This window comes from Amia ocellicauda, chromosome 18 (assembly GCF_036373705.1).
Source record: "Amia ocellicauda isolate fAmiCal2 chromosome 18, fAmiCal2.hap1, whole genome shotgun sequence".
Lineage (NCBI taxonomy): Eukaryota > Metazoa > Chordata > Actinopteri > Amiiformes > Amiidae > Amia > Amia ocellicauda.
In genome coordinates this window covers 18,141,663-18,161,879 of record NC_089867.1, presented here as the reverse complement: position 1 = coordinate 18,161,879, position 20,217 = coordinate 18,141,663, and the positions used below count along the sequence as shown (strand labels likewise).

The following is a 20,217-nucleotide window of genomic DNA, read 5'->3' as shown; positions in this document are numbered from 1 at the left end:
AAACCTGATGAACACCATTTAAAAAATATATATATTCTAATCTGATTATTTTACAGGCTTTTTCTATGAATTCGTGTTTATTGCATCGAGTTCTGTGTCGACTATTTAAATCCTGTTATTAAATTTACCAGAAAGAAATTGCTTACAAAGACAGGTGTTTGGCAGCCATGTATCCTAAGTAGGTCAGTCAGCAGTGTTTAAGGTGTGATTGGTCGCTCTCATTCATTATAAACACAAGAGGAATTAGATGTAGCATTTATTTATTTTTCAAAAGCAAAGCAAATCCATCTTAACCGAGTTACCAGACTTGGCATGGTGATGATATTCTCCGCTGAATGGGGACACACACCCTAAAAACCTTGTGCTCCTTACCTCTGCACAGAAATTCCCTGCCTCCCATTCTTCTTCTTGTCAATGCAATTCTTGTATGAGGGGAAAATGAAATCATGACAGCAGACTTTCCTTAACTTTGTCAACCCTTCTGTTTCCCTACTTCTTTTTGTCTTGCCTCTCTACAGAATATACAGGACATGAGAATGAGAATGAGACTGTCTCTGAGAGTATTGCAGGTTGCTGAAGTGTTTCCCTATCTGTACAATCTAGTATATTTATACACATGAAGCATGAAGCGTTCACTGCTTTTATTGCCATCCTTGCTGCACAGCCCCTTCCCCCTGCCTGTTGGTGTTCCTACACTATGGCCCTTCCCCCCACACTTCCATATTGTTTTCTGTTTACCAATGTACTTTCTATTTTTTGCTAACCAACAGCAGCGTTCAAGATTCCTCCATTCTTCCATTTCTCTCTTTCGGCGATCAGACCATCTGTGAGATGATGTCAAGCCAAAACAGTCAGCAGTGTTAAAGCAATTTGAAACCGACTCATGTTTTAGAATGTACACATCAAAAGATCTAAAACATCTCCCTATGAATTAGATCTCCAAAGACACCTAATGTAGTCCATAACCTTCAAGGCCGTTGTACGACAAAACGATGCAGTCATCCTGTGAACAGGTTTTGTAGGACATAGTATGCATTACAGCCATGACCTTGACTTTCACTCACAGCACTTTTATTGTATTCTGCAGCAGGATTTCTAGTTTCTTGTAAATCCTAAGGATGTGTTTAGTCTAGTTTAAAAGAAGTCCTTTAAAAGTCCAGGATTAAGTGAGACATTTCAGTGTTAAAGAGCAATATATATATATAGCAGTCTTATAAAATGTCTTGCAAACTCATGCAGATTCCACTTGCTGCAATGTTACATGCATTATTAATATGAATTATGTTATTTTACATTTTTGAGCTGGAGCCTCAGATTAGCTAAGGAGGGAACAGTGAGTCTGCATTACTAGCATTAGCTTTCTGCAATGAGAACCTCATTGCATACAACATTTTGTAAAATTGAGTTTATATGTGATATACGATATACCTTAACCAAGTAATTTCAAACGAAACAACAAAAACATAAATACAAATTTAAATAGTTATCTGCTCTCCATCACCTCACTTCAACATCAGCCACAGCGATATTTGGATTTTATTTATTTACTTACTTGTTCATTAAGTCTTGGTTTATCGTGTCATTTTGTCTTTTCGCTCGTGGTTTGAAAGCCCAGTTGCATGACTGATGGCTTGCTCACCCATCACACTCACACGGGCTGCCCTGGTGCCGAGGGCCCAGGTACTAATCTGCATGACCACTTGTTATCGAGACTGCATGCTTGCATACTTGAAAAGAACCAAACAAAAAATGCAGGAGTTGAAACCCCCACCCCCATCTCCACCGTGTCTCTTCACTGACTATTGTTCCTTGTCCATTTGGCAACAGGAGGCAGTCTGCGCATGACCCAGTTCTTCCGAGGAAACCTGGCCGGTCTGATGATCCGGTCAGGCAAGTTGGAGAACAAGAAGGTGATTGACTGTCTGTACACCTGCAAAGAAGGCCTGGACATGCAGCTCCCGGATGAAGTGGCCAGTGGAATCAAGGTGAGAGAGGAAATGGGTCTTTTGCATTTATTTGCAGCTCCATCAAACTCAATGCACTAGGGCTGCATTGATTCTAGTGCAGGTCTCTGTCGGACTCTCTCTCATGTGTGTGTGTGTGTGTGTGTGTGTGTGTGTGTGTGTGTGTGTGTGTGTGTGTATATATATATATATATATATATATATAATATACACACACTCACCTAAAGGATTATTAGGAACACCTGTTCAATTTCTCATTAATGCAATTATCTAACCAACCAATCACATGGCAGTTGCTTCAATGCATTTAGGGGTGTGGTCCTGGTCAAGACAATCTCCTGAACTCCAAACTGAATGTCTGAATGGGAAAGAAAGGTGATTTAAGCATTTTTGAGCGTGGCATGGCTGTTGGTGCCAGACAGGCCGGTCTGAGTATTTCACAATCTGCTCAGTTACTGGGATTTTCACGCACAACCATTTCTAGGGTTTACAAAGAATGGTGTGAAAAGGGAAAAACATCCAGTATGCGGCAGTCCTGTGGGCGAAAATGCCTTGTTGATGCTAGAGGTCAGAGGAGAATGGGCGGACTGATTCAAGCTGATAGAAGAGCAACTTTGACTGAAATAACCACTCGTTACAACCGAGGTATGCAGCAAAGCATTTGTGAAGCCACAACACGTACAACCTTGAGGCGGATGGGCTACAACAGCAGAAGACCCCACCGGGTACCACTCATCTCCACTACAAATAGGAAAAAGAGGCTACAATTTGCACAAGCTCACCAAAATTGGACAGTTGAAGACTGGAAAAATGTTGCCTGGTCTGATGAGTCTCGATTTCTGTTGAGACATTCAGATGGTAGAGTCAGAATTTGGCGTAAACAGAATGAGAACATGGATCCATCATGCCTTGTTACCATTGTGCAGGCTGGTGGTGGTGGTGTAATGGTGTGGGGGATGTTTTCTTGGCACACTTTAGGCCCCTTAGTGCCAATTGGGCATCGTTTAAATGCCACGGCCTACCTGAGCATTGTTTCTGACCATGTCCATCCCTTTATGACCACCATGTACCCATCCTCTGATGGCTACTTCCAGCAGGATAATGCACCATGTCACAAAGGTCGAATCATTTCAAATTGGTTTCTTGAACATGACAATGAGTTCACTGTACTAAACTGGCCCCCACAGTCACCAGATCTCAACCCAATAGAGCATCTTTGGGATGTGGTGGAACGGGAGCTTCGTGCCCTGGATGTGCATCCCACTAATCTCCATCAACTGCAAGATGCTATCCTATCAATATGGGCCAACATTTCTAAAGAATGCTTTCAGCAGCTTGTTGAATCAATGCCACGTAGAATTAAGGCAGTTCTGAAGGCGAAAGGGGGTCAAACACAGTATTAGTATGGTGTTCCTAATAATCCTTTAGGTGAGTGTATGTATGTATGTGTGTGTATATGTATGTATATATATATATATATATATATATATATATATATATATATATATATATATATATATATATATATATATATATATATATATATATGACTTGAAAGTGTTAGTTTCGTTTTAAGCTGAAGGTTTGAACTCCTTAAGGTTTGACAACATCTCCATTAGCTTTGCATGGAATGGGAAAAAAATGTAAACATGAAAAGTGTTGGGGGTCACAGTGACTTAGCGAAGTGTTTTCGGTGGACCGGCAGGTACAGTTCAACCCCAGCCAGTCTTCTCTGGTGATGGAAGGAGACGACATCGAGAGCTTTGACAAGGCCATGCAGCACATCTCCTACCTCAACTCCAGACAATTCCCCACGCCCGGTATCCGCAGGCTCAAAATCTCCACCACCGTCAAGTATGTCACCGCGCACCACACCACACAGTGCCCCATCCTGATAGTCGTGTGCTTAAGTCAGGCTCAAGTTTGTGGTGACACACCCTGGCCTTTTTCTCTGCACCACACTGCTGTTTTACTGCTGATTTAAAGAAGAGTTTAGTCTGTACATGTGGCATCATTCTCCCTCCCTCCCTCCCAATATGCTCCAGGTGCTTCAATGAGGAGACCTGCATCTCTGTGCCAGACGCTGAGGGCTACGTGATGGTCCTGCAGCCCGAGGAGCCCAAGATCAGCATCAGCGGCATCGACCACTTTGCCCGCGCCGCCTCGGAGTTCGAGAGCGGGGAGGGTGTCACCCTGTTCCCAGAGCTGCGCATCGTCAGCACCATTACCCGCGAGGTGGAGTCTGAGGGAGAGGGCGAGGACGATCCCACAGGTAGCTGCCCAGGATTGTACTAATGGGATTTCGGTTGTCCCATCTCCACTCAGCCTCTCAGATCCTCTGTAACCATCTGCCAGGCAGCGGGCTGCATGTGGTGGACACATGGCAGTGCAGTAGAGTGTATGTGTGTGTATCTGTGTCTGGCTTTATTATGTGAATTGTTTGGTTAGTGCTAAAGGGATTCTGTAGTAAATCATCTTTTGTGAAAGGAAAATGTCTTTGCATTGATCTTTACAGTAAATGTGGTGTATGTTTACTGTTATTTACATTTTAAAATAAATCCTTTTATATGTAATACTTTAAATTTGAATATGAATGTCACAGAAAAACAACAGTACACTGCATAAATACTTGTGGATGGTGTATACAGAATCAATGTTAGGAGGCACATTCCCCCTTGAGGTAGACTGTAAAGTATATTGGATCAATTGGAAGCTTAATTTCCTTGGCATGCAGTTTTGCTGCATTTGTCTCAGTGTGAAACCATTATCCTCCCTGAGATGGATAGAGATCAGTTCCAATTTGGCACCTCACAGCTGGAGACATCTGATTAGTCTTCTGACACATCTCTCCTTGTGGAGAGCATGCAGAGCTGCAACATGAAAGGAAATTGAACACTTTCTGTGGAAATTAGTCTGGTCTCTATATCAGTGCAGCCGAGACAGGACTGCTTTTTGTTCACTTTTTATTTTTATTTTTGAGGGTTGGATTAAAATGCCATTTTCTATCTCCTGTGCACCCGCAGTCCAAGAGTCGGTGGTGTCCGAGGAAATCATGCACAACCTGGACACCTGTGAGGTGACTGTGATCGGGGAGGAGCTGAACGCCGAGCAGGAGAGCATGGAGGTGGACCTGGCGCTCATCCAGCAGAGAGGAATGGAGATGAGCAGCTCCAATCTGGGCATGATCATCACAGGTATGGGCCTTCTTTTCACCTCAGAGTTCTTTTTATTTATTATTCTATATGGTTTTAATTACGATAAGAGCCAGGAGAGGTGCTTGATGGGGGGGGGGGGGGGTCTGGTTGTCAAGTTCGAAGCCCAGACATTTGAGCAGAGGAGACCTTAGCCTGGATTTAGACAAGACGCCACATAATACACACAATATGCAGGGGTTTGCATAGATAGTGGCCATGTCGGCACAACCGTGGATATTATAGGAGAATTTAGATTTTGAAAACCAGATGCCATGGTTTGCTTTGTTTTAACACCATCCCTGCGATTTGACATCATGCCAGTTTGGTTGCTTTTCTGCAGTTTTTGATGCATTTATTTATTGGTTTGTTTATTTGCTCCTGTGCTGAAGGTGTGGACACCATGGCCAACTACGAGCAGGTCCTGCACCTGATTCGCTACAGGAACTGGCATGCCGAGTCGCTGTTCGACAGGAAGTTCAAGCTGGTCTGCTCAGAGCTGAATGGTCGCTACATCAGCAATGACTTCAAGGTTGAGGTGAGCTCGATGATGCTGCAAGCGCTGCCTGTCAGAGGTGGGCCTCGGCGAAACGATGCCCCACTTTTTTCTGTGGGTCTCCACTGGTTCAGTTTTCTACTGCAAACCATCCTGTGCATCAGCAGAATCTGAGAATCTGAAATCTGTGTCAATGCAGACCTTACAAATAGGCCACCGCTCCTCATATGGAATAAAAAGAGTTAAAACTCTGTTAAAACTTCATTTTAAGCCTTTTTGTGAAGAAAAAAACAAACTTGATTTGTATTTTTAAACTAGGTCGAGCTGGACATACTCCTGCTGTCTTGACAGAGTGGCAAAATGTGAGAGCAGGGCTCTATTAAACACCCAAAAAGAAAATAAAAAGTGTCTGCACTAGAGGTAGAATAAGTAGGTCAGACACTACAGAGCACAGTGTTTCACTTGGAACCGCAATGCTGCACAAGTCCAGACGAGTAATATGAATAAGTGCCAGGCGAGGCAGGGCCGTGTTTGGGAGCTGTAAGCACAGTATGGCATTGTCTGCTTTTGGGAAAGCTGGAATCCCAGAAATTCGTGACTTGCTGTGGATATCAGTTTAAAAAAGTGCATATGTGGTTCTGGTTTGTTGTGCACGGGAGCTGGGCTCTTACTGGTGAATGTTTTTGCAGGTGAACGTGATTCACACGGCCAACCCAGTGGACCATCCCAACAACGCCATGGCCCAGCCTCAGTTCATCAACCCAGTGCACCACGCCTCTGTCGACCTCTCTGGGCACAACCTGGTCAACGCACATCAGGCATCAGGTACTGCACCTTAGCACCGATATTTCTGTCATTTATCTATGCCTAAATAAGGAATTCTTTTTTTAAGTTGTAGAGTTCATTTGAATATTTTATTTGCACTCCTCCCTCCCTGTTTACGTCTTTTGTATAACAAACCTTTCATTAAAACTAATCCTTGACCACGTACAGTGAGGGAAAATAGTTTTTGATCCCCTGCTGATTTTGTAAGTTTGCCCACTGACAAAGAAGTGATCAGTCTATAATTTTAATGGTAGGTGTATTTTAACAGTGAGAGACAGAAAAACAACAAAAAATCCAGAAAAACGCATTTCAAAAAAGTTATAAATTGATTTGCATGTTAATGAGGGAAATAAGTATTTGACCCCTTTGACTTAGTACTTGGTGGCAAAACCCTTGTTGGCAATCACAGAGGTCAGACGTTTCTTGTAGTTGGCCACCAGGTTTGCACAAGATTTGACGGTACATGGCCCCGTCCATCGTCCCTTTGATGCGGTGCAGTTGTCCTGTCCCCTTAGCAGAAAAACACCCCCAAAGCATAATGTTTCCACCTCCATGTTTGACGGTGGGGATGGTGTTCTTGGGGTCATTCCTCCTCCTCCAAACACGGCGAGTTGAGTTGATGCCAGAGAGCTTGATTTTGGTCTCATCTGACCACAACACTTTCACCCAGTTCTCCTCTGAATCATTCAGATGTTCATTGGCAAACTTCAGACGGGCCTGTACATGTGCTTTCTTGAGCAGGGGGACCTTGCGGGCGCTGCAGGATTTCAGTCCTTCACGGCGTAGTGTGTTACCAATTGTTTTCTTGGTGACTATGGTCCCAGCTGCCTTGAGATCATTAACAAGATCCTCCCGTGTAGTTCTGGGCTGATTCCTCACCGTTCTCATGATCATTGAAACTCCACGAGGTGAGATCTTGCATGGAGCCCCAGACCGAGGGAGACTGACAGTTATTTTGTGTTTCTTCCATTTGCGAATAATCGCACCAACTGTTGTCACCTTCTCACCAAGCTGCTTGGCGATGGTCTTGTAGCCCATTCCAGCCTTGTGTAGGTCTACAATCTTGTCCCTGACATCCTTGGACAGCTCTTTGGTCTTGGCCATGGTGGAGAGTTTGGAATCTGATTGATTGATTGCTTCTGTGGACAGGTGTCTTTTATACAGGTAACGAGCTGAGATTAGGAGCACTCCCTTTAAGAGAGTGCTCCTAATCTCAGCTCGTTACCTGTATAAAAGACACCTGGGCGCCAGAAATCTTGCTGATTGATAGGGGATCAAATACTTATTTCCCTCATTAACATGCAAATCAATTTATAACTTTTTTGAAATGCATTTTTCTGGATTATTTTGTTGTTATTCTGTCTCTCACTGCTAAAATACACCTACCATTAAAATTATAGACTGATAATTTCTTTGTCAGTGGGCAAACGTACAAAATCAGCAGGGGATCAAATACTTTTTTCCCCTCACTGTATCCAAATAAATATTCCCTCTCATTGCTGGTCTGAAAAAATGACTAGCAGCCAGTTTCCAAGGATTACAGTCAATTATAAAAAGTAGGACGGAAAGATTAAATGGATTCGTAATGGCCCAAGTGGGAGGAATTGCTTGTTTGCATATGTTGGCTGTGGATCATTAGTGAGATGTGTGGAGGGAAGCGTACCAGTCCACTCGCTTGATAATCTCAAGCTGCTGATTGGAGCTGTACTCTTGGAAGTATTAGGTTGATTTCAAAGGACTGGACATTCAGTGATGTCTCGAGTCATTGGTGCATTAAAATATGTATTTGGGTCATTATTTAAAATATACATGGATACATTTATACATTGTAATTTTTGTTGAAGTTTTAATTTAAACTACCTACTACAACTACTAATAATAAACCTTTAGAGAAAGATAACCCATTTACCAGATGAAGACTTCATTTTGAGATCCTATTCCACCATTTAAACACAAATTCCAAGATAACTCCCTTGCGATGCTGTGTTTGCTGAGAGTTGTGAACGTCTCCCCTCCAACCCTTAATAGGTCTTTATGACTTCATTCTTGTCATTTGCTGCTTCACACCACAAAACAGCCCCTTTGCTGTGCGTTTCTGAGTGTCTCTCCCCCGCCCCTCTGTCCCACAGTGGTCCCCAGCGCCGCCACCGTCGTGATCGTGGTGTGTGTCAGCTTCCTGGTCTTCATGATCATCCTGGGTGTTTTCCGCATCCGGGCGGCCCACCAGCGCAGCGTGCGGGACCAAGAGAGTGGCAAGGAGAACGAGATGGACTGGGACGACTCCGCCCTCACCATCACCGTCAACCCCATGGAGGTCAGTGTCCTGCCGTGTCTAGTTCGGTTCTGTCCATGAGGATGATTTCGATCTAAATCCCTTTTTCCTCTCTCCCTCTCCCTCTCTCTCTCTCTTTCTCCATCACTCTGTCTCTTTCCCTCAGACATACGAAGACCAGCACAGCAGCGAGGAAGAGGAGGAGGAGGAGGAAGAGAGCGAGGATGGTGAGGAGGAGGACGACATCACCAGTGCCGAGTCGGAGAGCAGCGAGGAGGAGGAGGGCGAGCCAGAGGACCAGCAGAGCGGCAGCAGGCAGCAGCAGCTGGAGTGGGACGACTCCACGCTCACCTACTGACACCCCCACGGCCCCCACTGCCCTCCCCGCCCCCTCACCCTCTGTCCTGCCAGGGGACTCCCACCTGTCTCCCACTGCATCCTTCCTGACAACCTGTGGTGTTACAACCAATATTGAAAAATAAGAATTAAAAATCCACGAAAGAAAATTATTTTAAACAATCTGATGTATATGTAGTGGCTGATGTTGCTGCTTACGCATAGTATCTAGTGGCCAAGGTTCATTTCTTCATGGCAAATGCTCATCCTGGCAGTACTTTAGACTTTAGTAACAGTAGATGTTGCCATACTCAATATTCCAATAATTGGAGGTTAATTGTTGTTATGTTTTTTTTTTTTTTTTTTTTGTTTTTTTTTCCTGCCTACAAACAATTGCCCTGGCCTCTAGGTTTTTTTTTTACACTAGAGAGTTTACATTTCTCTCCTCCACTATCATCTCTGACTTTTACCGTGAAAAAGTATATAATTGTAAAAAAACAATAGGTATGCATTGCACACAAGAGTCTTTCTGTTTTTAGGTTTGTTTTGAATTTTATCCTTCACAACAAGGAGCTCTCTACTGTTACTTTATTTAATCGGTTTCCGTTGGTAATTTTTGGCGACGTTTCACACAGACTGCTCATTTCAGATATTTTTTTTTTTCTGTTGTGCATGAGAAAAAGTGGCAAAAAAGGTTGTTAATGTAGAGGAATAAATTCATTTTTAATATTTTGTAAATATAATGAAATCATGTAATTAGTTGATGTGGTAGTGAAAACAGGGGTTAGATAATAAGGTCCAATATTTAAAGAAGCGCAGTACGTACTGTAGTATATTTGTGACACAATGACTATAGCATGCTCCAAAATCGGCAACGCTGTTCTGTCATGCTTGTATAAAATGTCTGCTTTTGGGACAGAAACCCATGACAAATGCAGAGGTTTCTATGAGTTAAGTGTAGTTTTGTTTTTCTGTTTTGCTTTTGTTTGTTTGTTTGTTTTCTTGGGGAGTTGGGCTCGGGTTTGGGATCAGGGGAGGCAGGGAGGGAGGCGGGCATATAATGGCCACACTCACGAGGCTTGCGCAAGTGTAAATGACAAAACTTGTTAAGGCTTAACTGTGTTTCATGCCCATGATAATTCGGTATAGATTTGCATTTTTTAATTTGAATGTGATTTTTTTTTTTTCCCTTCTTCTTCTTCGAAAGATAATCACATAGTAATTGTGGACGCTTGTCTGTTGGTGACGAGAACGCTGTACAGTTTTGCAGCCCGTGGCTTCCTTTTATTTAACTTTGATTTTGTTTTTTGTGGTAGCTTTGATTGTGCTGGAATTGCAGAAGCTACTGAAAGGGTTAACCCAGAATGATTGCTCCTCTTCTTCAAGACCTCACAGATTCCACTGTCACTCCTGTTTTAACTTTGTCAAACAAAAATGACAGAATGAGGACTTGTTTTGTTGTTTTTCTTTTATAGAGAGATTTTAAATATTGAGAGAGAGAAAGAGAGCGAGAAATCGTGGGTCATTATACATTTCCATTAATTAACTACCGATATATTTTCTTGTACATGAAACTGTACTGTAGTTGTTTTAAGCTATTTGTTTACATTTGGTAAACTTGTTTTCCTTCTGGTAATAGTATAAAAATTATACAATGAATTTGGAAGATTTTTTAATCTCTGGATTTCTTTATTATATATATATATATATATATATAATAATTGTTTTCCCCTTTTCCTATCTCAAAAAACTGCCTGTTTATTCTCCTTATTGTTCTTGTGACCTGGAATTGGATGGTTGAGGATTGTTATTGCTAGGAGTCGCACAAATGCACATCTTTTGAAACTTATTCGATTTTTTTTTTTTTTTTTTGCTCAGAGCTCTGAGTTTCAATCGACTGCTTGCAAGCCGGTATGTAAAATGTATGTTACAGGACAGGGAAGGGGTCAGATGTGTTGAAAGTGAAAAGTTGTGAAAGCGGAGACACCAGCTTGAGGTTCAGGGTACAAATTAAGAACGTTGTAATTAGAGGAATTAATTAGAAGATGAGAGAAGACTATTTTAATATTAACTGCTTGAGAAGGTCAGAATTGTGAATAGGCTTGGCATTCTGTGTTTTACTGTAGAACAGGTTTTGGAAAACACTGGGGGAATTAGTTTTTTGACCATTTCCAGTTATTCTTAGAAGTGAAATGGAAATGTTATAGTGGTTCAGTGATGTATGATTTTAATTTAGAACAGGTTTTGGGCACATCATTTTTTAAATTTTTTGTGTTGCAATCTCCCCTTTGTTTTAATGGGACCAGCAGAGATGTGGTGTATTTCAATCACAAACTTTCTTTCGTTGGTGTTGGGAGTGCCTTTTGCCTACGATGATGCATTAACACAACTAACAAAACAGTCATCCAAGCAGTTTCACTTGTGTCGAATTTATTCTTTTGTAATTATAAAATGGTGGGTTTCTTAACAAGTCTGAGGAAGTGGTTTTATTTAATTTTTATGTCGTAATAATAATAAATATAATGAAAAAACTGCTAGTTTTATCAAAAGTGAAAGTTTTAATTGTCTGACATAGATGTCGTGTGTTCATGTTGATCTGTACAAGAATTAGGTCTTTCCATATACCGTCATCTTTAGATATTGTACTTAGACTAAATCATGTTTGAAACGCTAATTCTGAAAGGATGTACATTGTTAATGCTATATGTAGCCAATGTGGTTATACATTTTTAAAAAATCTGTATATGGTGATAGGTGAACAGTTTGAACAGTCTCTTAAGCTACAATAAATGTACAGTTCTAAATCCTATGTAGGTCTCTTCAGTGGTGTGGGGTTTACAGCAGGGCAACATGACATTTGCATTGTTAGCACTTGGAATGGAAAAATAAGTTGGTTCTTTTTTTGGCTTCAACTCCCTTCACAGTTTACCTTCACTCGTGTCCATCACACTGACTAATCTCATACACACACTCTTGTCTTTTTAAACCTAAGCACCTAAAGTTCTTAAACCTCATGGCTTTTGAATCTATTCCGCCGTTTTGTTTGGTCTCTACCTGTGGCACATAATTAGTATTAGAAGATGGTTGTATACAAAATCCTGTGTTGGAACTGAAAATGTATAGTAAAATGTAAGTTGGGAATACCCGCAATAGAGAGTGCTGGCTTTTTCTTTCTTTTCCGGTGCTGAACTTGCATGCAGGCAGTCTTGCTTGAGAACAACCAAGTTCTTACTGATGTTATTCCTGTGACTCAGACTGGCTCTTCTCTGCTCTATGGGACTAATTATTACTACTTGACCAGTTTTATCTTGAAACCCCTTCAAGTATTTGTCAAAAAATACTGAAGAACAAAAAATGGACTGAGACCCAGTCTTCGCATAGTTTATTCAATAATATTTTGTGTGCATTAAGTATGGAATTGTGGGTATGGGAGGGGAGGGGTGGGGTTGAGGGTGGGTGATAGCAGTTTAAATATTGTGAACCAGTTCATTTCAAATATACTACTGATTCTCAATTTGATCTCGATTAAACACATCTCTACACTCTGCAGCAGTTACTCTCCAGCTGTGTAACTGTCTTCCATGTGTTTTATTTTAATTTTTTGCTCTAAAAAGTGAAAGGAAAGAATGTTTTAATGACTGTTGGGAACTGCCTTTTGTGTTTTGTGGGGCAGCATTCACTTTTCTACCTACCAGAGTCATTTTATGGCACAAAATTGATGCTTGCTCTTCAACAAAAATAAAGGATGATGAGATGGGGGAAAAAAAACAAGTTGTTTTTTAAGTCTTTATTTTAATCTGTGTGTTGCATAGTCATGAATGGCTTCATCACAATCAAGACCACTTATTTTCATTCAGCTGCAATCCAGCAATAAGTTCAGTATATAATTACTGCTTATTTTCATCGGATTGGGCAGTCTGGAAAAAGATTGCATATAGCAGAGATACCCAGTAGATCCAGATATGTTCTTATGAAGGCCAGTCACTATTGAGTGCAATTTAGATTTTTGTATCACATATCCCAAATTCCTAATATCTTGTATTCTGGGCTACTAATCATCACACAGCCAGTAAATCAAATATTTAAAAAATCATTTATTTTGCCTTCCCCACATTCATTTACAGTTAGCAAAGTCACATTGTAGCACTTTCATACAGTACATGCTTTGTAAACAGTTTATGTAGGGGGTGGAAAGGACTGGGGTTAATGTGGAGATTGGGCGTACCATCTTTAATTTAATTTATATACACATTTATGAAATGAGAACTTCAGACAACACCTTCAGTCTGCAAAGGCACATACAAATTTGCAAGAACACAAATACTGAAGCGTTATGCTCAAGTGCATTTATTTTTTTACAAGGCTGCTGAACGTGATTAAATGGAATAAAGTTGGTAACTTCTGCTCCTTTCAGGTCCAGTTCTTTGCTGGAATTAACTTGGTATTGCACTTCGAGTGGGGAAAATGATGGCACTAGCCACAACTTTGGCTCTGTGGCCACCTAATGCCGCTGACATCGCAGTCCAGCTCCAAGCAGGAATTCCAAAGATCTTGGGGGAATCTGGCGATTCCTAAACTGTAACAGTAAAGCGTTTTTAACAGTGGTTACAGAAAGAGAAATCTGCCATGTTTACCATTTTAATTTTTCCTCACAAATGGACCCATATGGCCCTCTTTATGTGTGATAACTGTGATTCAATCCATTTAACCAAGAACAAAGAACCAAAACCACCGCAACAGAAACAAAGCTTGACTCTGGTTTAAAAATATTTTAAAAAATAGGATCAGAATATGCACATTGCTTAGGGATTTGGAATTATACATTCCAACAAATATGTATTGCTGGGTTTTGTTTTAATTTTAATAATTTCTCTGTACAACTGCTATCACCTACAAAACATGAAATGCACAAAGTAACATCATGAGTCGCAGTGCGTCCCGATTCTGAAGTGTGGCAATTGTGAAGCCTCACAAAGGAAGTTCTGAGCGCGGTCTTCTATGCCAATGCAACATGAAGACACCACTGAATTAATTTACAACTGAATATGTTAGTAAGCACTGTATTTGCAGGCTTCATTTCTGAAATATGTGGTAAATATATATAAATAAATACTTCATTTTTAAATGTAAAATAAAATTGTATTCAGGCACACTGAACTGCTGTAATAGCTACCATACATCAGTCATTTAACTACAAACACCCCAGTGAAATTCCATCAGTTTAATTTTTAGGTTCCGCCTGAAAGAGGCATTTCAGCCTGAAAACCTATTAATTAACTAAAGATTTAAACTGATTTTAAGTCGGCAATAAACACGTACCAGCTTATTATAAAACATACCCTAATACATAGGGGCAATTATGGCCTTTCTAAATCAATGTATTGAAATATACAGCTAAATTACCATAGACAAAGCCTTGAGTTTTCAGACTACAGTGTGGGCTGCTCAGGCAGCTCTAATTCAGGGCTCCAGACAGAAGGTGGTGCTCTCTGCAGCTCACAGTCATGGCCTCCTTTGAATAGAGTTATACATTACTCAACCAGCTACACTTCTTAAACAAATTGTTTAAATTTGAAAAGGTTTTCAAGTTCACCATTTAATGTTACCTATGAAACCTGCAGAGCTGCGCTCAGCCCGGTCTGACCCTCCTGCTGTACGAGATGACTCCCTGAGGCTGAGGGCCCTACAAACCTTCATTAGATACACTTCAAAATGTACCAATTTAAAAATCTGTTCCATAACCTTCCAGATTTACAAAAAAATATACTACCATTACGAATAAATAGAAAATAAAATTACTGCATCCATAATGGATGTAAACAATATTAAACACTATAAGTGTTTTCAGGTGTTCAAGTTTACAACATATTGCCAGTAACTTGCATGTGAAAAAAAAAAAAAAGTTTGGTCACTTCAAATTCTCTCCTTGGGGACTGTTGAATAAAAGAACATATCCATTCCACCAAATCATACTGCACATGTAAACTGTCATACAATATTTTAAAAGTTGTTAAATAAAAATACCATTATTTAAAAAAAAAAAAGAAAATTGTGGTATTTTTGTTCCCCAACAACACTAGCTGCACAAGTAAAATCTGTTGGACAAATCGGTGTGTGCCCCCCCCAACCCCCCCCACCCCCACGGGCCTTGGCCGCAAGTCTTTATCTGTTATCTTTGGCTACATTATGAGCCATCCAGTTCACTTTGGTTTTCCAGCTTTCCCGCAGTGCTTCATTAAATTTCACTTTGAAATGTTTAAGGGCCTCCTCTTCCGTCTTGCCCAGGGCTAAAGAATCCTATGGAAAGCAAGGGCAGATAAAAGTCAGATTGTTTGATTAAGACATCTCATCTCAGATTCAGAACAACAACAATTAAGGTAGATTAAATAAAAAATAATTAAGTCCAGGGCACCTGCAGACCCATTACACTGGGACCTGAGACTTACCTTCAGGTACTGTATGTCCTTGGAGGAGCTGAGCTCAGGTAGACCTGCCGCCCTCATCAGTGCAAAAAGATTTACAAACAGGGTCCCGTTCCTACACAGGATCTTGTAAGCTTGCTCACAGTAATCGCGAAACCTGCGGGGGAGGGGAAGCAAGAAACCATTTACTCTCTACGCTCTCGGGACCTATAACACCGACTGCAGGAGAGGTCGGGCATCTTCAGCTTCGTAGTGTCCACACAGAAATGCCCCCCACCCAATACACACCCCACAGATCCAGTTGGCGGCAGCCCAAGACTAAATGGTAGGGGGCTATAGAATTCGAGACTAAGGAATAATGATGCTTGCTGGAGCTTTGCCCGGCTGCAGACAAAGTCATTGTCTCTGACCTCCTTCCCAGACGACTGGCGCTCACACACACAAATACAACTAGAACGACGAGCGAGAGAGACGGCAAGTTGTGCTCAGATTCTAAGGGCCGATATTCACAGAGAGCGAACGAGACACGACGCCGCAGTGCGGGATAGGAGGCTCTATTTTCATACATCCCTCATCCAGAGTGCTGCACTGCCTGAACGTAGCTAGCTGTACACTAAGGGACACGGTTTTTCAATTAGGCTTGCCGTTCGCCTCTGGCCTTTTAGAAATCTGCCATACTCTTGACTGCAGCTCCTGCACCACTGTTTTCTCTAGCACCATTCCACCTAATATTGCTAATTTCAAGGTAAAGCAATGCACTGAACAGATTTCCACAGACTGATACAGTATTCTTACAGTAAATATATACGGTAGTCTCAATGGTTTGCTGATGAACTGTAATGGTGAGAACATGTGCAGCTTAAGTTGTTATGAATTACTCATGACAGTGAGATGAATAAATAAATAAATAAATAAATAAACCAACATTTATGCTTCAGTGTGGGTGAATAATGCATTCTCTGCTGGCTGTTACCTCTCAAACTTCTCGCTGTTGTTGGTGCGTCCTTGCTGAATCACGTGCACAAAGTCGTATGTTAAGATGAAAGGCACGCGCTCCCGATTGATGCCAAACTTGCTTTTGAAGTTCCCGAGAAAGTGTCCAAAGTCAATGTGGAACAGCTACAAACAAAACAAAAAAAAAAAGTAAAAACAGATTGTCACCACGGAGATGCCATTAAATGAGCACCACTCATCTTTTCAACATTAAAACTACATTGCTTGATGTTAAAATCATGTTTTTATATCCTTTAATAAAATAAAGTTAGCTTGATTTTTTTCAGAATATCCTCTGTTCAGTAGTGCTGTCATTTGTTTTTAATCTAATAAAATCTAGGACATCCTAATCAAACATTTATGAAGCTTCAAACATGCGTTTGAACAAAAAAGACTGATGAAAAAAAGAAGCTTTTAATGTAGGTGGGCAAAGAAAATAATTCATTACAGCTCAGGATCTGAAATCATAATCTTAAAATTAGAAGTTTCATTAAACATGCGATGGAAACTAAAACATTGGAAACTGCAGTTCAGGTTGGAAAAAAAATAAAAATTTGGAGAATCATAGTGCCCTCCGGTGGTACAGAGGCTGCACTGCACATTATATTTCTCCAGTTTGATAGTCAATTGCCCACCAACCTGAATTAATGCCTTTTAAAAATCAGTTTACAGTGAAACGTAGAAACAAAACAAGCCAATTATCTATATCACATTAACTGTAAATACTTAATATGCCAGGCAGAATGACACAAATATTTGAACTGTAAAGTGGTTTGCACACTATTGAACATTACTAATTATTTTTACTTATTTCAGCTGGTGGAAGTTAATAAAGCAACAGAACAGTACCTGGCCGGTCTCCCTGATCATTATGTTGTCGCTGTGTCGATCTCCGATTCCTAAAACATACGTAGCTACACAGTAGCCAGCGCAGGACAGGGTGAACTCCTCTATGGCCTGTTCCAGTTTATCCCTGGATAGGAAAACACAGCAGAAGGGAGACATTGAGCCAAAACTCATCAGGGTCATTCATTACATCTGCGCTGGTATAACCAGGTATAACCAGGTATAACCAGCAAGCAAACCAGGTAGCTGATACTAGCAAGTGGATGAAATCCTTAGAGCGAATCGGCACAGAGGAGGACAAGAAAACACTGAGGGAAGAACATTCTGGAAGGTCGAGATGGTTCCCAGATACAGCACTTAAGTCCACAGTGATTAAGCATGACAGATATGGCATTTAAACTGTGGACTGATACAAGCTATTCCCTAAACCCTGTCTCCTCTGTGCCACTGACTCCTCAAAACTGCCTTTTACACAGACACACACATATAGATATATAAAAAAACACAGCTCATTAAGGAGCAAAGGCCTCGACAAACCCTCAATTCACCCTAAACTCCAAAACCTGAAACAGAAACGGACTGCTTTGTGTTCGGAGACTGACACAATTCCACTTCTGTCTTTTCCGTTTTCAAAAATAAAATACTCCTACGCGGTTTCAGAAAAGATGATATACCCATAGTAGCACTGAGAATGGATTCTGTGTGTTTGCTTCAGCCAGGGTAAACCCCCCCCGCCACCCCCACGTTACATTAGCTTTAATTGTAATAAAGCAATAAGACATTATGTTCCTCACTTCGCCCAAGGACCAAAACAATGCTGTACACAGCCAGCTGTGACAATAAGTTTGTCCCGTCCAATTTGAGTTTACTACTGAATGCTTGATTCAGTTTAGTACATAGGTTTAATTCAGCTCACTTATTTGTATTTGTATCTGTAATTCTGCATTCAGACAGTCTAGGATGGTGTGGCCTTTGATTTAATGAGGATGCAGAGAGTGTCAGTACTTAATAAAGGAGCCGTCAGGGGGGAGACAGGATCCCATAGTAATCAATCTATACAGTATGGCAGCTTCTGATAATTTGCATTGGATACATCTCTAAAAAAGGTCATGGAGTCTCTCTCTCTCTCTCTCTCTCTCTCTCTCTCTCTCTCTCTCTCTCTCTCTCTCTCTCTCTCTCTCTCTCTCTCTCTCTCTCTCTCTCTCTCTCTCTCTCTCTCTCTCTCTCTCTCTCTCTCTCTCTCTCTCTCTCTCTCTCTCTCTCTCTCTCTCTCTCTCTCTCTCTCTCGTTTCACAGACAAGCTGTCTTTGTAAATCGTGACCTGGCTTGTATGGGATGTTACATGAAAAAAGATCTGTATCGGCCACGTGAATGCAAGTAAATAAAATGTATAATGTTAGCAAAATACAACAGCATTTCTAGTAGATGTAGAAAATACAAATTCATACGCAGACATATACAAATTGGAGATGTCTACATGCGTCGGCATGATGTAATTTTTTATTTATTGCGGAGTGAAATAGGAGAAGACTAAGCCTAAACCCAGTGCAACATCTGATTTGTAATTTACCCCTAGGAAGCAGCAGCTCTCAACGACACAAAGTGCACTCTGAGCAGGCGTTCAACACCAGCCAGCGAGCAGCGCTGACAAACATGCTTCCAGATTCAAGAGATTTCATAAGGTGGTGGGCTCTTGATATTAAACATCATCATGAAAAAAGGTCTCAGACAATAAACAGTGACACACGAAACATCCGTTATAGATTCAGAGATTGTTTTCCCGAGCACAGCTAAAAGTCAATATTTTATTATTATTATTTAACATCTGAATACAACATGTTTTCAGAGGGGACAGGGGGGTCACGGCAGCAGAATTGCAGCATTGTACTGTAGCAGGCCTGTTCGGTCTGAAATACTGACACGCTGAAGGCACTCACCCGGGGTTTTTGGACTTTATCCAGTTGAGCAACGCGTCCTTGTTGAAGGCAGCTGTGGCGGCCATGTTGCTTTTGTTGAGCTGGATGTTGGCGATAGTGTCAGAGCTCCGGACCACTTCAATCAGGCCCGTCTTGTCTCCAGTGGAAAGACAGCCATACGGAATCATCCTGAACACAAAACAGGAAGGAATATCTATCAATATAAAATAAAGGGGTTTCCTTCAAAGATTACATTACTGATTTTTATCAACCGTCCTTCCACAAAGTCACAGGGGAAAGGAGGGATAAAACACTTAAAATCATAAAATTGATTAGTATATTGGAGGCATCAGTTTATTTTATTAAACATTTCTATTTGCTATGTAAAAAAAACGTATACACAAGCCTAGACACACACTCACACATACCTCAAATCCAGACCCTCCTTCTTCCATAGCACGTCCATGAGCTGTATCATCTGTAGAGTCAACATATCTTGTCGGAGATCTTGTTAAAGGAAAGGAAAAAAAAAAGGGATTTATTTGAAATATGTGTACTGTATAATTATTGAAATACCTATTTACCTTAGAGGAAGTAACAAATGGACCAACATTTAGAACACAAAGACAAAAAACACTTCACAATCAATAGGTAGAGTTTAGACATTTCACTGTGCTAAACAATGTCACAGACAGGGCATGAGTTTATGTAGAATCTGGAGAGCACAAAAATGTGTTAAAACATGAAAATGATTTCACTCTCAGCCCATATTAATTAAAATGTCCAAGGAGATATACAGAATGTCAATGGCCGCCACTCAAGCATCGCTCTAGTGACTAAGTGGGACTGAGGCACTGGGCTGAGCAGTGCAGCCAGCCTGGGCCCTCTCTCGGTCACACTGGGTCCTCTCTCCGTCTCGGGCACACTGGGCCCTCTCTCAGCGATGGCTGCTGAGC

At 41.1% G+C, this 20,217-nt stretch overlaps 2 protein-coding genes across 6 annotated transcripts in view; one reads left to right on the top strand and one right to left on the bottom strand.

The window, feature by feature from the left end:
- The window catches only part of clstn1 (calsyntenin 1), a 45,860-nt gene extending 33,005 nt beyond the window's left edge, over positions 1-12,855 (top strand). For 2 of the 4 annotated variants that reach the window (XM_066691033.1, XM_066691034.1), the window contains 9 exons: positions 519-569; positions 1,828-1,985; positions 3,670-3,818; positions 4,010-4,236; positions 4,988-5,158; positions 5,548-5,693; positions 6,341-6,476; positions 8,606-8,790; positions 8,915-12,855. In XM_066691033.1, coding sequence (XP_066547130.1) covers positions 519-569; positions 1,828-1,985; positions 3,670-3,818; positions 4,010-4,236; positions 4,988-5,158; positions 5,548-5,693; positions 6,341-6,476; positions 8,606-8,790; positions 8,915-9,106 — 1,415 coding nt within the window. In that variant the 3' untranslated portion in view covers positions 9,107-12,855. The remainder of the gene's footprint in view (positions 1-518; positions 570-1,827; positions 1,986-3,669; positions 3,819-4,009; positions 4,237-4,987; positions 5,159-5,547; positions 5,694-6,340; positions 6,477-8,605; positions 8,791-8,914) is intronic. The other 2 variants (XM_066691035.1, XM_066691036.1) reach the window with 1 other exon arrangement.
- A 306-nt stretch (positions 12,856-13,161) lies between these two features.
- pik3cd (phosphatidylinositol-4,5-bisphosphate 3-kinase, catalytic subunit delta) overlaps positions 13,162-20,217 on the bottom strand; it is a 31,465-nt gene continuing 24,409 nt past the window's right edge. For both annotated transcript variants that reach the window (XM_066691031.1, XM_066691032.1), the window contains exons 18-23: positions 19,690-19,768; positions 19,283-19,450; positions 17,349-17,472; positions 16,480-16,625; positions 15,531-15,663; positions 13,162-15,381 (exon numbers count right to left, since the gene is read on the bottom strand). In XM_066691031.1, the coding sequence (XP_066547128.1) occupies positions 15,247-15,381; positions 15,531-15,663; positions 16,480-16,625; positions 17,349-17,472; positions 19,283-19,450; positions 19,690-19,768 (785 nt within the window). In that variant the 3' untranslated portion in view covers positions 13,162-15,246. The remainder of the gene's footprint in view (positions 15,382-15,530; positions 15,664-16,479; positions 16,626-17,348; positions 17,473-19,282; positions 19,451-19,689; positions 19,769-20,217) is intronic.